Raw genomic sequence first — 17,766 nt, 5'->3', positions numbered from 1 at the left:
GGATGTTAACAAGTCTGGTTTCTTTCTCTATAAATCCCGTAGATAATGAGTATTTTATTTTTTGCTTTTTCATTTGGCTGATCCTAAAGGCTGTGAATCTCAGAGCTAGGTATTAGTATTAGAATAAGTGGACAAGACCTCAGGGCTTGCATATTTCTATGAACATGAGACCTCCCAGTGAGTGGGAGCGATGACCCGGAGCATCAATAGAGTGGAGTGAAAATCCCCAGGAAGCCATGGCTTGGACAGGAAGACTTTTAGGTGTCTGTGACATGAACAAATACATATCACTCCCAAAATAGGGTACATGAAAGTGAAATTGGGTTCTCCAGTCTCAGAATAGATGTTTCCTACAGACACTTTCGTACCTGTGGTAGATTCATGAGAAGCAGAGGCAGAACATACGTCATAGGAAAAGCCTTCTGGGGTCACACTGCAACTTACTAAGAGGAACAAAACCAAAATGCAGGAGACAAGCCATCCAGGAGAAACCAGTTCAGAGAGGATGTACTTAAGGCTAGTCTCTGAGATTCGTATCCATGGTCCTTGGATCTACTGATTCTGCATTCAGTGGCCCATTCAACCTGCATGAGGTGAAAGCTGACCACTCTGCCTGGGAGGGTGGAATGTAGTGGGATTTTCAGAAGCAAGCAGCCCCAGATATAGCAATTTGTTCTCCTGCAAATGTTTTGGTTTAATCAGACCCTTAGCCAGGTTTAGAAAACCTAGTTTCTTTGAGGACTTAGCTGATTTACTGGATGTGACAGATGGCATGGTGTAGATCTGTTTCCTAGTGAATAACAATTGCTAACCTTCTATACAAATCTTTTCTCTACTAGATTCAGTAGTTATATCCCTCTCTCCTCTGTCTCCTCTTTCCTCTCTTCCTCTCTCCTCTCACCCTCCTCTCTTCCCTCCCCCCCTCCCCTTTCTTACTACTCTCTTCCCTCTCATTCTCTCCTCACTCTTCTCTCTCTCTCTCTCTCTCTCTCTCTCTCTCTCTCTCTCTCTCTTCTCTCTCCCCTTCCTCTCTTCCCCTCTCTCACCCCCTATCTTCCCCTCTTCTCTCTCTCCTCCCTCCTCTGTCTTTCCCATCTTTCCTCCTCTGTTGTAATTTAAAAAGCGGTGTACAAGAGAAAGACACCAAACAACAGAGCTTGGGTGTGTGTGTGGGGTTTATTGGCAGAAAGCGAATGGGAAAAGGGGGAGGGGAGAAAGGAGACCAGCCTCTGGGGACAGGAGCAGCAGAAAAGAAGAGAGGCAGAAGGAGAGAGAGAGAGAGAGAGAGAGAGAGAGAGAGACGGCAGGTGGGCAGGGCCCCTTTAAAAGGGAATGTAGTGCATGTACACAGGCGGTGCTCTTAGTGGCTGCAGGTGAGGACACATCCAGTCAGAACCCCAAGGATAGGCCAGTACAGATGCCCGAATACTAACACTCTCTCTTCTCTTTCTCCATCCTCTCTCTCTCATTTGGTTTTCTCCTTTCTCCTCCTCCTCTCTCTGTCCTCTCTCCCTCCTTTCTCTCTCGCCGGCTCTCTTCTCTCTCTCCTCCCTCTCCCTCTTCTCATTCCTTTCTCTCCCCCTTTCTTTCTCCTTCCCTCTCCCCCCATCTCTCCTCCCTCCCCCTGGGGGTCCTGGAATTCTTTATGCACCCCACACCTGGCTCAGCTTCCTCTTTAAAATCAGGAAAAACTTACCTCACAAGCTGACTGTGAGCATTAAATGCAGTATGGAAAGTATTTGGGAAAGAGCATTCAATGAGATATTTTGAACACAGGGAAATGCCACAATAAATAGACATCAATCGACACATACACAGCTAAACACTCCTCTCCTCATTCAAAATGCTTGATAAAACTCAATGCTTATGAAAATTCACCCTTACACTGTTTCAACTACTGTAAACCCTGTAATGCCTCACATTTCCTCCAAACAACCCTTTAGGAAATACCTACTACTTTATAAAGGCGACTGTTTAATGGAAATTACTTTTTCCTAAGCCAAAACTAACTTTCGATTACTTTTTAATTTTTACACAAACTGTTCCTTTCACCTTTTAGATTGCTTGCTTGCTTGCTTGCTTGGCGGTTCTTTTAAAATAGGCATATTTCCAGGCTGGATCTGTAGTTTAGAGGACATACGTTAAGTCACCCACAGGGGGCTCCCAACTGTAACTGCAATTCCAGGGGAACCGACTCCCTCTGCTGGCCTTGCATGTACGCGGTGCACTTGCAAACGAGCAAGAAAAACATAAAAAAATAAATAAATAAAACTACATTTAAAAAAATCAGTATATTTCAGTGGCAGAGTGGTTTTCAGCGTGCAGGAGGTTCCCCAGGCTAGGAAAACCCACCGCTAATGAAAAGAACATGTTCATTAATTCCTGGTGGTACCTCGAGCTAAAGTTAAGGTCAGCCTGACGCTCAGGCACACACGCTAATTATGGGACCATTACGAACCTGCATTGTTCTATTCCGTAACACCAAGTCTTTCTGCTCCCCGATCAAACCGAGAAGCCATGGCAGTACAACTGTGCCCCATTTTTGTTAAAAGTTCATATCCTGCCAAGCTTGCCAACAGCCACCGCGTCAACGGAAGTACTGAACCTGTGCTTTTCCCTTTATAAACCCGTCTTTAGGGAATCGGGGCCGCCTCTCTAGACTCCTAGTCACAAGATTGCTTGCCTCCGGCCGGATCCGTGTAACTCAACAAAAACTTCAAGTTCATAAAGAGCTCGTCCTGGTCTCCTTTTGGGTAAAAACTGCCCGGCCACACAACACTACCACTGTTACAACAGTTTATTCTCAAAACTGAAGAGATTTTGTGAGACTCTTCAAAGCTGCAAAGTAGTAAAAGAGCAAGGTTTAAGAACCTTTCGATATGCAAAGTATTTTCTGCAGCACCGCTATCATTGCAAGACACTCGGCATCGCTGTCTCCTTGTGGGAAGCAGAGGAGTAGGGAGATAGAAGCGATACTGGAAGCCCGGACAGCCCGGGGCTTCAGGGGCGAGTTGGAATGATGCTGGCTTCTTAAAGGACCTGGCTGGATACGGATTTTCAGAAGAAAACGGACACTCCAGCGCACAAGGGCGAGAGGAACGTGATAAGAAGCATATGTAGCCCTAAAAATGTGTGCACTGTCATGGAGCTTTTGGGATCATTTCTGTTTCTAGAGAAAGGAGGGCATCTTGGACGTTTGTTTAATGTAAAAGCTCCTGAACTAGGAGCGGTAAACCAGATCCGAGGTTAAAATGCATCTAAATGTCCCGTAGCCCCTGCCCCGCTACCGTTAGCCCAAATCAGCTGGGCTAACGCAATTGTTTGCCCCTCTAGAGCGCTTCCCCGAACTCTATGGTTGCGGCGCACGCGCAAAACCCTTCCCGTCGCACAAAGGCCAGGGAAGGAAGGTTCTGAGCCTGCGCTCTGCGTCTCGTTGGCGAGAACGCCCTCATCTCCGACTCCTGGCCAAAGGGATGCGGCGTCACGCCTGCGCCCTGAGGACTTGCGGGACTTTTATCACGCTGGCGGCGGCTGTGACGTGATGGCTGAGGAGGAGGGCGTGAAGGAGCGACGGAAGCCGGGAGGGATCCGGGGCGGAAGGGGACCCGGGCCAGGCTTGTGTTCGGTTCCTTGGCGGGGCTGGGGTTCCGATGTGGTCCCCGGGGCGGGAGGCCCAGGCCCCGACCGGGGGAGACCCGGCGGGCCTCCTGCCGCCCGAGTGGGAGGAGGATGAGGAGCGCATGTCTTTCCTGTTCTCTGCCTTCAAGAGGAGTCGCGAGGTGAACAGCACCGACTGGGACAGCAAGATGGGCTTCTGGGCGCCGTTGGTGCTGAGCCACAGCCGCCGCCAAGGGGTGGTGCGCCTGCGTCTGCGGGACTTGCAGGAGGCCTTCCAGCGCAAGGGCAGTGTCCCGCTGGGGCTGGCCACGGTGCTGCAGGACCTGCTGCGGTGAGGACCGGGCCGAGCGGGGGGCGGCTCCCCGGGGCTGACTTCAGACCTGCCCTTTGACAGCCCAGACTCAGCGTTCAGGGTTTGTTCGGTGGGTGGAGGAGGAGGACGAGGACGTGGCTCCACGGATGTCTGGACAGAGAGAGAAAGGGGTCGGGCTGGTTGGAGTGACCGGGATAGTCATGAGTGGTCCAGACGAGAACCATCCTGGCAGAGGTGTCAGCGGCACACTTGGACTGGCATCCCGTTATGCAGTTATTTCAACAGGACCTCCAGATTTGAATTACCTCTATAGCAGATCTCCGAGATGGGTACTTTGAACTAAGAAAGAACAGACCTAAGGAGAGAGTTCTCGTGTCGTTACAGACATCTTGACACGAGAACTCTGGTACATGTCATACAACTAGCATGTCCAGGACTGAACTGTTAGGAACAGAAGACAGGAGAGTTTAACTGGGTAACCTGAAAGGGCTTTAGGTGATGTGTGTGTGACAGGTACAGTGTTCAGGTCGTGGAGGACAGAGTTTAACTGGGTAACTCCAGTCTCTGACCTTTTCAATAATCCAGGGCAAGATAATACAATTATCCTCATTAAAAGTAAACAGAGCCTCCGAGAGATCAAGTAACCTATTCCCAGATAACACAGCTAGAGTCACCCCAGGACTGGATCCCTGGTCTTCGGATTCTAAGTCATTTGTTTCATACTGCACGTATCATGCCCAGCCCAGCCTAGCATCGTGCCTCTTTAAACGAATACAGAGAAAGTCCAGGCCATTGTGTTTAGTGTAATGCTTTCTCATTAAATGGTCACCCTTCTTTACTTCTGTATCCAGTACCTTTCATTGCCTGACCTTGACCTAAGAAACCTTTCTGCAAGTCTCCTCTGAGAAAGTGTGTTGTGGGAAAAGGTTTACCCAGTGCCTGGAGTGGACAAGTTAAGTCGGTGAGGGACTAAACCAAAATGAGCCTCTTGATGCAGGACAGTCATGGCCTGTGTCCAAATCCAGAGAACTTTAACACCTTGAAACCTCCTGTCCTGTCTGCTGATACTTGAAGCTCCCTGGTACTTGTCCAGGTTTGCTATCCACATATCAGCAGCTTTTCTTGAGGGCTGCACAGTTCCCAGATCCTGACTTTACCATTTTCTAACTGACCCTGCATAGGTGACATGCCATCTGTAAGCCTTTGACCAATTATCAGTTTACAGTGACATTATGTAGGTTGGTTGTGAAAAATTGGGGAATCTTTATATAGCCCTTAACACAGTGATTACCCATGGCAAGCACTTAGTAGACTTCGCCGCTGTTGTTACCACTACCAGGAAATAGATCTCACTTCCAGCCTAGCTTAGATATATCCTAAGACCCTGCTCTATGTAGCTTTGCTTTCTTCTGTAGGTCCTGCTTATTATTGCACAGGGCTTTCATTTGATTGTTCCTAGGCCAATAGATAGAAGGAAACCTCAGAATGGGCCCAGTGAAGCCTTTTGTGCCTCTTTTGTCTTCATGGAACACTGCATTTTCCGAGTCAAACAAATTGGATGTCGTCTGGCCTTCTTTACCATCTTAGAACTCAGTCTTCTCCTTAGTTAAATACTGGTGATACCATCTATTGTGCAGCAGGGTTAGGAGACTGAACACGGGAGTGCAGGTGACACTGCTCCAAGTAGCCGGTACCAAATAAATGATGATGATGATGATGATAAAATGCCTCTGGGGGTCAAGGGGCAGGTGTGGATTAGGACAGGCCATTGCATTACACATCCCTACATGCCTTTGTCTCTCTCTCTCTCTCTTTCCCTCTCTCTGCAGTCGAGGCGAGCTGCAGCGAGAATCAGACTTCATGGCCAGTGTGGACAGCAGCTGGATCTCCTGGGGGGTTGGAGTCTTCCTGCTGAAGCCCCTCAAGTGGACTCTTTCTAACATGCTGGGGGACAACAAAGTTCCAGCTGAGGAGGTGCTCGTGGCTGTGGAGCTGCTTAAGGTGGTTATGCTGAAAAGGGGGCCTGGGTGGCATCAGGTGTGACAGGGTCACCACAAACCGTCTTAGGAAAATTCTGTCTCTTTGCCAAGTAACAGGACTAATGGCCGAGTCTACATGATGTCTTTTGCAATGAAGTTTGAATGGTTATATACCATTTGGGTTATTTTTACATTTCAAGAGTGAGCTTGTCTAGGAATTGTCAGTTACAGACAGTTGGTTACTTCCTGACAGTTGGAGGGATTAATGATAAGCTATAGTTTAGGGTGTGCTCTGCCTTCTCTAGTTTACTTCAAGAAATTCTCCAATGATGTATTTATTATTGTACTTGGGATTGAACCTTGGCCTTTGTGTGCATTGGGCAAGCGTTCTGCTGCTGAGCTCTAGCTCAGTCCTCATTACCCTCCCATCCCTCTTCTCCCTCCAGCTCACCAGTGACTTGCTTCTCACTGTCCCTGCTCTTCTGCCTGGATTTGGCCAGCAGGCACCATCCCTTCCTACTCTGCTTCTCATGTGATACCTTTTGCTCCTAGCCCCCTCCATGTTCTGACTGCAGGACAGATGCGCTATCAGAGCCCTGAGCAGCCATGCTTCTCTCCTGTTCCACACTAGGAGTTGGGTGGAGTTACACAGCCTTCTTGGAAACAGCAGTCATTTTCTAAAGCAGTATGGTCAGGCTAATCCCATGTGGTAGAGAAGCCAGCTTAGAGCTCGACAGGGCACAGTAGTGATTCTGTGCCACCTCCTGTTACTAAGCAGAAACTTCACATTCCATTGAAATCATGTGTGGTGAGTCCTGTTTTCTCAAAAGTCATGAGTTGGGTAAAGAAGAAAAAGGTGTTTATAGGGAGGAACATGTAAGGAACACTGATTTTTCCCAAGACTAGACAAGAAATGAGAAACAAAACAAAAATTACCCGTGATTTTGCTATTAAAAAGAAAAAGGTACAAAGAAATAGTTTCCTTTCTGTTGACCCATTCCTACTTTTGTGTATGTTTCTCCCATTTCTCAGCATGCATATCTGTATATCCAGATCTCTTTTGTTACTCTAAATGTTTATTGTATTTATTTATTGGCAAGGATGGGAGGCTTACCCTGTTAATGCAAGTGGTGGTCAGAGAACACCTTGCAGGAGTAGTTCTCTCCTTTCTCTCCTTTCACCGTGTGGATTCCACAGATTGAACCCAGATCATCGGGCTTGGCTCAACAGCCTTAACATGCTGAGCCATCTCACTGGCCCAAATGATTTTTTTTTTTTTTACCCTCCAATACTGGGAACTGAACCTAGAGCCAGGCAAACACTCTACCTAAAATGTTAAACAAACTTTTGTTATACAAAGGTTGTCATGGAATTGTAACAGCTTGTGCAGTTATTCTTCCTCTCCACAAAAAGGCTCTTCTTGACTTCATCTGGTGGTTGTGATTCCCTTTCATATCCACCAGTCTTTTCTTCAGTCATTGTCTTCAGCTGACTTCTCTGAAGCCATTGCTGAGGAACCCTGCCTTGAACTTCCTGTCACAATCCATTAAATTAGGATTCTAGGGCTTAGAATGTGCCACCTTCCTGTTCTACTTTCTGTGTCGTCTGTTACATCAGCTCCAGGGTCCTCCTCTTTTGTTAAGGACTTCTGCTATTGTTAACAGAGGCTCCCCAGTACCACACAGTAAAGTGGCTTTCTGTACCTTCGTTGAATTCGTGATTCCTTTTTCTGTCATGTTCTCAGAATCTCCAGACATAGCACTGTAGCCAAAAGCATAGCACCATAGACCCAAAGTTCTGAGGGACTTTACAGAGTTCACTATTTGCATTCTTGATAAGGTCGTTGCAGGGATTTTGAGTAATGTAGTTTCTATGCAATATTTTGAGTCTTCATCAGCAGGCCTTACAGTCAGCAGGCTAGTTTTTTTCCACCCTGTGCTGGTGGATGTCTTGTTCAGTTTCCTCCACTCTGTACTGTGATGATGCCTTCCTTCCAACCTTTCTTTATTGCATCAAAAATGCTGCTGCCCGTTTGTCTCCATTTTCAGAAACTGGCAACCTGAGCAGTTTCTTCAGGGTTGCCACAGATTTAGACTTCTTAAGATGTGCAATTACAGTATCAACAGCCAGCATCACACCTCCCCTGGTTTTCATGGATTAGCACCTTTGCTGGATCTCCGGGCATACTTTGGCAGGAGAGCATGCCTTGTCAGTCAGTAGTATTGGTGGTGCTGGCCTGGTCACGGTTTCACACACACACACACACACACACACACACACACACACACACACACACACACACACACACACACACACACGGAGGGGACAGGCATCTGAGATAAGTTAGGTCTAATACTTTCACCTTTCAATCAATTGGTTTTGTAACAGTTACATTACCCTTTGTTACTTTGGGACTTCTAACTATTCAGTTATCACCGTTTTTCACTTTGGCCACATTGTAATGACTTCAGCATAAGTTCATATATCTTGAACATTAAAGCTCAGGCAACTGTACCAAATTGCATATCTCTGGCACACACCCAAGTGAGGTGAAGAGCAGGTACCCCAGATGCTGGTCTTATCTGGGGAAGAACTATGGCAAGTTGAAGCATTTCTGGTATATGTGTACACGTGCTAACTATACACACAGTGTGACTGGCCATTAGAAGTCAAAGGGACAAACACGTTTTTCTTATTAACCCTGATGCTCTTATTTTCAATTTTCTTTTTAATAGTGTTTGATGTGGAAAGCTTTCTTTAGTATTGATGTGTGTATATGTGTATGTGTGTAGATATGTATCTGTCAGGGTGTGTGTGCGGAGGTCAGAGGACATCTTTTGAGAGTTATTCTCTCTTTGCACCTTGTTTTGAAGCAGTGTTTTAAAGCAGGATTCTTTTGTTTCTGCCCTACTGTGGACTTCAGACTGGCTGGCCCATTAGTTTCCAGGAAGTTCTACTGGAACTGTGTGTGCTCTGTGAATAGTTCTGGAAGTGTGTTCATGTGCCTACTTAATATAGCAGTGCATGCCCTCAAATCTGGCTTTTTACTTGGGTTCCTAATATCAAACTCAGGTCATCAGGTTTGCATTCAGCCACTTTAACTAGCTGAGTCATCTCTCCAGACACATTGTATTTTCTTGTTAGCATTTACAACTAATTGAAAAAACCTGCATGTTTACTAGGTTATTGTCTGACTGTCCTATTAAAGGGAGTCCGTGAACTTGAGGACCCTGAGATAGATCTAGTATTTGGTAGGCAATAAATATTTGTTGGATGAATGAAGATGCACATACATGTGTATCCATCCACTCCATTGATTTTCTAGAAATAAAATGGCTCCATAGCTTGTTTTTCTTTCCACTTTAATATGTTGGGAGTATCTTTCTGGGTCCTACACAATATTAATCTAGTTCATTCTTTTTGACAGCTGCACAGTAATCTGTACACCTGCCACTGTTTATGCACTGGTTGTCCCACAAGTTAGAATTTAAGTTATTACAGTTTCTCTTGTTTTCCCTCTATGCTAGGCTTGTACATATATGTCTGTGTAGTTCCTTTTACATTTTTGACAAAAATAATTACCCATTTAGGGGCTGGGGGAAACAGCTCAGTTGGCTAAGTGTGAACCTGAGTTTGGACCCATAACACCCACATAAGAAGCCATGTGCAGGCTGGAGAGATGGCTCAGCAGTTAAGAGCACTGATTGCTCTTCCAGGGGTTCTGGGTTCAATTCCCAGCATGGCAGCTATCACTCCAAGATGTGGCATGCTCACACAGACTTACATTCAGGAAAAAGACCAATGCAAATAAAATAAAATTAAAAAAAAAAAAAAAAAGAAGCCATGTGCAGAGGCTAGCATGTGTAATTCCAGTGCTGGAAAGCAGAGAAGAGAGGGTTGCTGGGGCTTGCTGGCCAGCTAGTCTAGCTGAAGTCTTTACCTGTCTTGAAAATATGAGGTAGACAGTAATCATGGAATATACCTGATGTTACCTTTGGGTCCACATGCACACCCCCCCCACATAAACATACATGTGCACACACATGTGAACACATAATCACACACACATACAAAATAATTACCTGATTTTTTTCTTTTTCTTTCTTTTTTTTTTTTTTTTGTGGTGTTGAGACAGGTTTTCACAATGTAGTCTAAGTTGGTCTTAGTTTGTGGCAATCCTGCCTTAGCCACTCAAGCACTGGAATCACAGGTATGAGCCCCTTGTAACATTGTTACTTTTTAGGAGTTTGTACTAATTTTATTTTGATCAAGAGTGTCTTAAGGGGGCTGGAGAGATGGCTCAGCAATTAAGAGTACTGTCTGCTCTGAGGACCTGAGTTCAATTCCCAGCATATGGCAGCTCACAGCTGTCTGTAACTTCAGCTCCAGGGAATTTTTACACCCTCACACAGACATACATGCAGGCAAAACACCAATGCACATAAAATAAAAATAAATAAATCACTAAAAAAAAAGTGTCTTAGGAAGGTAACTTCCCATGTTTTTGTCAGCAGTGGATGATGCCAGCCTTTTAAACTACTTCCTGTATGTTATGTTTAGCACTTTTAAAGTTTATTTTTGTGTTATTGGAAATCAAACCCTGAGCCTTGGGCACGCTTGGCAAGCATTCTACCACGTCGTTATACCCCACCTCCTTATTGCATAGGCCCTTGTGCAAATCACCTATTTCTATGTTTTGCCTGTTTTTATACTGTATTGCCTGTCTTATTAATTTGTAGGAGTTCTTTATGTTTTTGAGTAGATACTTATATGTTTGGTTTCAAAGATGTAAAACTCTGTGTGTGTGTGTGTGTGTGTGTGTGTGTGTGTGTGTGTGTGTGTGTGTGTGTGTTGTGGATGCTCACACAGGTGTGCACACGTGGAGGCCAGAGGAGGATGTTACTCTCTGCTCTGTTACTCTCTCTGCTCTGTTACTCTCTGCCGTATTCTCTTGAGGCAGGGTCTCTCACTGATCCTGAAGCGAGGATGATATCCAGCAAGCCCCAGTGATCCATCTGTCTCCTCCCTGCACAGCACTGGGGTTACAGATGTTTGCCATGCCTGCTTTCTCTGTGAGTGCTAGGGGTTCAAACTCAGGTCCTCATGCTTGAGCAGTGAATGCTCTTACCCACTGAGCCATCTTCCCAACCCCAAAGGTAGGAATATTGCTCCCTAGATTATTGTTTAATTTTTGTTTGTGATGTCCTTAACACAAACAAACCATTCATTTGTTTGTGTGTACCTGAATCTTTGTGTATGTGTATGGATGTGTTCATTGTAGGACACATGGAAGTCAGAGAACAACTTGCAGGAGTCACTTCTTCCACCACATGGCCCTGGAGATTGAACTCCTGTGGGCAGACTTGGCAGCAAATGCCTTTACCTGATGAGCCACCTCGCCAATCCTCACAATGTATTTCACAGTACTTTTCATATTTCTACAGTGAGAGTGTTCCGTTTCCTTTGGAGTACTAATTGCTGGTCTTGCTTAGTTATTTATCTTATACCTCAAGGGTCACCAAATATTGATTCTCTCTCTTTGGTACTGGGGATTGAACTTAGGGCCTTGTGTATGCTAAGCAAGTGCTCTACCAATGTGCTATATTTCTAGCTTTTTTATTTTAATTACTTTATGCTTTTTTTTTCCATTTAAATTTCAGTTCTTGGCTATTTGTGTACATGTAGTAAGGGGAAGGCCCTGTTTCTTCTAGCTAGCCAGCCAACCAGCCGGTCAGTTTTCTCCGCCCCTTTTACTAACGCTGTGTACTGAGTCTTATGTGTGGCTGTCACACTGCTCTTAGGCATTGTTGGTGTGAATGGTAAGTCCTTGGAGGGGCAGTCAGGTCTAACAGGAACTGTAGTCTCTGTCTTGCTAGATTCTTGTGTGCTGTTTTGGTCGTGGTTGACCACTTGCTTCTTTGTTCCTTCTCTTGGGTTTGTTCACAGTGAACTGTGGGTTTTTCTTGGTACCCTAAAACAGGCCTGTGGTTCTCTTGTGGGTCACCTCACTGTTTCACTGTTGGTCTTCCTTCAGTTTGCCACTTTCCTTTGACTCTCCTTGTGTTCTGTCACTCACACTGTGTGTGCTGGGGACTTGAGTGCTCTCCTTGCTCTTCTGCAGTCTCCTTTGAACTTCAGGCTTGCACATCTGATTGTCCAGCTTGTCCAAAGTGGAACATTTGGTGTTTGGGACAGGATTCTCCTGTATTCTTCTATATGAGCAAGTCCCCTTTCTCCATCAGTCCTTGTTCAGACACCCTGAGCTGCTACTTTTATCTGGGATCTGTTTTTCTTGGACACCTCTCTCTAACTCTTTCACTTAGTAATGATTGACTCTTTGACATTGTGACATTGTGATGACATTGACATTGTGGCCTTTGTTTTACTTCTCAGAACCCTCTGAATTCCCGTGTCTGAAGGAGAGTGGCAGTGCTCCTTCACACTTCTGTTTCTTAGTCTTCTCACTGGAGCAGCCTGCCTATTCCTCCTGTCTATCACATTTTTCCTCTTGACTCTTTATACAGGCATGATAGCATTCACATCTGGGATTTAGCATCATCTACTCTGTATGCAAGAAGCTGAGGATCTGTGAGACTGACAGTTGCAGGGTCATGGGCTAAGTTGAAAGTAAGGTTTGCCTCTAGACCATGGCCAGTTCCACTCCATTCCTCTGCCTTATTCCTCCTGTGAGAAGCCAGGCAGATGCAGCAATGCGCAGTCTGGGTGGACATGCCAACGTGGAGCTGCCGCTTTGTACATCTTGTTCCATATAGTCACCCACTCTCCCAAAGTTTAAGAAGTACATAAATCCTTTTCCTGTGTGTGTGTGTGTGTGTGTGTGTGTGTGTGTGTGTGTGTGTGTGTGTGTACCATGGTGTACCTGTAGGGGTCAGAGGACAATATGTGGGACTCAGTTCTCTCCCTCCACCTTATGATTCCCAGTTGGCAACTTGGTGACAAGTTCCCTTGCCTGCTCAGTCCCTCACTGGCCACACCTTATTTTTTGAGACAATCTTTCATTGAATTTGGACCTCACTGTTTGGCGAAGCTGGGTAGCCAATGAGCTCTGGGTGCCTGCCAAGATAGGCCACAGTGTTGGGGTTACAGATATGAGCTGCTATGCATGGCTTTTACCTGGGTGCTGGGCATCCAAACTCAAGTCTTTGTACTTGCCTGGCAGGCACTTTACCAACTGAACTATCTCCTTAGGCCACTTTTAAAAGCTGTCACAAGGTACTAGGTTGGTACTCCCTGGGTCTTTCCTTGTGGGCTCGTGACTCTGAAGCTCAGGGTCAAGGCTCATGTGTCCTGAGGTGGTAACCAGGACTTTGAATTTCTTTGCCTTCCCTGTAGGAAAAGGCTGAGGAGGTGTATCGCCTGTACCAGAACTCGCCCATCTCCTCCCACCCTGTGGTAGCCCTGTCAGAGCTGAGTACTCTATGTGCCAACTCCTGCCCAGACGAAAGGACCTTCTACCTGGTGCTGCTGCAGCTGCAGAAAGAGAAGAGAGTTACCGTCCTGGAACAGAATGGAGAGAAGGTGTGGAAGCATGCCTGTGTGTGTGTGTGTGTGTGTGTGTGTGTGTGTGTGTGTGTGTGTGTGTGCTCATGCATGTGTGTGTGTGCATGGACTCACAGGGACTTAGTCTGCACTCATATGCCCACCCCAGGCCTGGTTGTGAATTTCTCAGCATGTGTAGTAGGAACAGCAGTAATTTATCCCCCCCCCCCCCCGCAGATTGTGAAGTTTGCCAGGGGGCCACATGCCAAAGTATCTCCTGTCAACGATGTGGATGTTGGGGTCTACCAGCTGATGCAGAGTGAACAGCTTCTCTCTCGGAAGGTTGAGTCTTTATCCCAAGAATCTGAGAGGTAATCTGTTTTCCTATCTAGCTGCCCTGGAGCCCTGGCATGGTTGGGTCTCTGCAAAAAGGAAAAACAAACAAAACCAAGGCTTGGAATATATCTCCATTTGTAGAGTGCTTATCTAGCATGTATGAGGCCATGGTTTTGCCACCCTGCACTGAAAAAAAGTTACCTATTAATTACACAAGTACTAGGTACTCCATATGGAAAACAGAAAATAAAGGAAAAAATGACTACTTGTCCCTCCCGTGATTACAGCTGTTAACATCTTCTTTATGTCCTTCTGAACCCTGGTGTTGTTCACAGGTCAGGAGATAGCAAGGTCGGTAGGTCTGTGTCTTCACAGGGCCTTTTTAAGGATCTCTTCCTCTTTCCTTGGGGTGTGTCTACAGAGATCCTAGATAGCATCCTCAGGCACTTCCCTGAATGGAAGACAAACATATTGATTTAAGAGCTCTTGATTCCGTCTCTCAGAAATAGAGGAGCGTTGGAAGGCTGAGACATGGCCAAGGTCTTTAATGTTAGGGATCAATCCTATGTCTTGCAGTGGAAAGATGTGGATCAACTTGTCTTGCGTCATGCAGATAGAGGCTCAAGCCTCTGTTGAGACTGGCTTCCAGAGTCTGGCAGTGGGTAACTGGCCATCACAATGGCTGTGGGTGCTCTTTCTTGGAGCACGGCACGGCCTTCTTCATCTATCCTCCTTCCCACAGGTGCAAAGAGGAAGCCCGCCGGGCATGCCGAGCTGGAAAGAAGCAGTTGGTAGGTTCTCTTTCCCTGCAGCCTAGGAGTGGCATCTGAAACCGTCAGGGACAGGGCCTAATAGTTCAGAGAGCAGCCTGATTGGGGTTCTGGGAGTAGCATCTGCAGGTGTCTCAGGCACCATAGCTTAATTTATAGGAAGAAGGCTGGGATGCTCTTGTGGTTTGAGCAGGGCTGTCTTGCCTTTGCCCTGTGCCCTACCATGTCCCATGATCTGTTTTCATACCCGACAGGCACTGAGGTCTCTCAAGGCCAAACAGAGGACAGAGAAACGCATTGAGGCACTGCATGCCAAGCTGGACACTGTTCAAGGCATCCTGGATCGCATCTATGCCTCCCAGACAGACCAGATGGTAGCCACGCCCCTCCGTGCCTTGTGGTCCCAGGCTCCCACACTGCACACTGCATCTCCCTCCCTTGTGGCTTGCTGTTCCAATGAGTCCTGGGTTCTTCCAGGGTGTGGCTGGGTTCCCTTCCCTGTTGGGAAGTTTAGCTTCTATGGGTGTAAGGTGAATTGACCTTGGGTGGCCAAAGAAAGCTGGAAGCAAACTTTGGAGATGGAGTATGGTTGTCTGTATTTTGGCAAGTGTTGCACAGGTAATTTGATCTTCTCCTTAGGTTTTTAATGCCTACCAAGCTGGTGTGGGAGCCTTGAAACTTTCCATGAAGGATGTCACAGTGGAGAAAGCGGAGAGCCTTGTGGACCAGATCCAAGAGGTACAGGGGCCTGGGAGGGGCCATGAGAAAGGAGTTGTAGAGAATATGGTTGATTTGCTGCAGGCCAGTTTTCCAAGCTTGACTCGGCCTTATGCCTGAGAGGAACTGTTCCTTGATGGTCAGATCTCTGTAACCCTAAACATTTCCCCCAAAACTTTTGAGCTGCCCAGAGCCATCATTCCCTTCAGAACTTTGTGTTTGTCTCTTGTAGCTGTGTGACACGCAGGATGAAGTTTCTCAGACTCTGGCTGGCGGGGTAACCAATGGTTTAGGTGAGTTGACAAGGACACTCTCCTTTCTGAGAGCTCTCTCATTCTGGGCATGGGCAGGTCTGATCATGAGCTTGGCCCTCTCTGGGGCTCACCTGCATTGATGGTTGGAGGGAGTTAATGTTACCTCCCAGACAACTGTCCTGAGGGTCCTCTGTTCTCCAGAGCCCATACTGGCAAAGCATCTGACTGGCAGTCCCCTCTCAGGGCAAAGGAAAGCAGGGCCAGGTCCCTGGGGTCAGTGGACTGTAACCATCTGACAACCCAGCCCTGCCTACAGACGAAGAATATCTTTACCTCATGACTCATGTGATTGGCCACCTGCAGAGGGGCTTCTGGGCTGTGAAACTGAGCTGTGCTGGGCATATCGGTTCATCTTTTTCTTTCCTGGGGTTGACATGCCTACTTTCTCCCAGATTTTGACAGTGAGGAACTGGAGAAGGAGTTGGACATCCTCCTTCAGGATACCACCAAAGAACCGTTGGACCTCCCCGACAACCCCCAAGAGACGCTTTATACCAACAGTGTGCCTGAGCCTAGGATCCTGGATGCTGAACTTGAAGCTGAACTCGAGAAACTGTCCATATCAGAAGGAGGTACGGAGCTGTTTCCCACAGATGTTGGGCATGACTCTGGCGGACAGGGGAGTCAGGCACAGAATGGATAGGTTCCACCCCAAGAACTCAGTTTGTCTGCACTCCAAAGCCCTGCAAGGGAGGCCAGGTTATGCACATGGAGACCCAGTTGCTTAAGCTTTGGGATGCTTTGGTTACAAACTTCCCATTGAATATTGTCATTTCTTTTTTGCAGGTTTGGTCTCAAGTAAATCTCCAAAAAGGCAATTGGAGCCGACTCTCTAAAGCCATTGCAGGAACTCAAGTGAAGGACCCTCATGTAACAGAGGGACAGCCTTGTGTGTGTACATAGTTATTTAATGAGAAACACTGAGAAGTTGTTGAATGAGGAGGAAAGAACCACTTGGATGTATCTGGATGCTGCCACTCATGACAGGACAGGTACAGCTCCTGGAAGCCATGCTATGGAGGTGTGCTCCCAGCTGATGTCACGGACCTACCTTCTCATCTTTATAGTGCCACAATTTATACAGTTCTGTGTTTGACCGTCGTCTCTCATAGCCTGCAGTTCTTGCCTTTGGCTCCGTTAGGTTTGTCTTCACCCACCAGCTTCGTTCCAGCCAGTGAAGGTGAAAGGTTTTTCAGCTTTGCCCATCAAAGCCAGCCCTGTCTTCCACTCCTGAGATTTTAATGATGAAGTTTTGTTATCTGCAATGACAGTTAAACTGCTCCCCTCTCCTCTGCTTTATTGGGATTAAGAATGAAAGTCAAACAAGTCTTATTCAGAGAGACCCAACAGCTGAGCGTCTGGAGAAACATTGTCTGCAAGATGTTTCTCTGCATGCTTTGTCAAATTCTCTGGGTGTTCGTGCTCTGAATGGTTCAGGGTCATGGCAGTTGTTGGGGTGGCTTACGTTATTGGGGGCCACAACCTCTTCCATCTTAGGCAGAAGCAAATCTACTGATGGAGGTGGGGAAAGGGTTTGAATTTGAGCAGGAGAAACCCAAGTAAACTACAGGCCCCAAGGTGTAAAAGAAGCTAAGTTTTTACTTTGGCCCCATCATAAATTATGTGTGTTTTCTGGAGCAAGCCACATGGTGCCATATTCCCTGTTTCTTGAGCCTGATACTGGCAGGCTCCCTGTTCGGATCTGGAGAGCATCTCATCATGTATCCACCACTCAGGGCAGAGGCCTGAGCCAGGATGTGCAATAGGAGGAGGTGGCCCTGTCCTGCTGCATCTGCTGTGTGCTGCCCCCAGCCCGCCCTGTCCTGCGCTGCCTCCTGCAGGCACATCTTTCCATGAACTGCAGGGCAGGCAGGAGAGGGGAGGTCTGAATGCTCAGATGGCAGCGTGGAGAGGAAGAATGACAGCCACACTGCCAGTCTGTTGTCCAGGACGATGACTCCTGGATCTCTTTGCACTGCCCCTCCTGCTGGAGGTGGCACAGAGCAGAGGGGAGGACTTTGCTTCCAGCCTGGAGCACGAATCACGTTCAATGAGTCTCTCCCACTCAGCTTTGGCAAACAGAAATATTGGGGGTGAAGAAAAACAATCACTATTTTTTTCTTTTTTAATCTGGTAAATAATTAAAAGAGAAAAACACCAGGTTTTGTTGTCGACTATTTTTTAGGTTGTGTCAATTTTCTTCTTTTCTTTCTTTCTTT

General features: G+C 46.8%; 1 protein-coding gene across 1 annotated transcript; it reads left to right on the top strand.

Annotated features, from left to right (window-relative positions):
• The first annotated feature begins 3,571 nt into the window (after positions 1 to 3,571).
• Chmp7 (charged multivesicular body protein 7) lies at positions 3,572 to 17,707 on the top strand. The gene is made up of 10 exons (XM_027390244.2): positions 3,572 to 3,949; positions 5,761 to 5,932; positions 13,264 to 13,449; positions 13,648 to 13,781; positions 14,489 to 14,537; positions 14,771 to 14,890; positions 15,156 to 15,254; positions 15,466 to 15,526; positions 15,940 to 16,119; positions 16,334 to 17,707. Exons 1-10 carry the CDS (start codon positions 3,651 to 3,653, stop codon positions 16,381 to 16,383), a joined length of 1,350 nt encoding a protein of 449 aa, XP_027246045.1. The 5' UTR covers positions 3,572 to 3,650; the 3' UTR covers positions 16,384 to 17,707.
• Positions 17,708 to 17,766: the final 59 nt, after the last annotated feature.

The sequence above is a fragment of the Cricetulus griseus genome, assembly GCF_003668045.3.
Source record: "Cricetulus griseus strain 17A/GY chromosome 1 unlocalized genomic scaffold, alternate assembly CriGri-PICRH-1.0 chr1_1, whole genome shotgun sequence".
Lineage (NCBI taxonomy): Eukaryota > Metazoa > Chordata > Mammalia > Rodentia > Cricetidae > Cricetulus > Cricetulus griseus.
The sequence above is the reverse complement of the archived record's forward strand: the minus strand, read 5'-3'. Positions and strand labels throughout refer to the sequence as shown.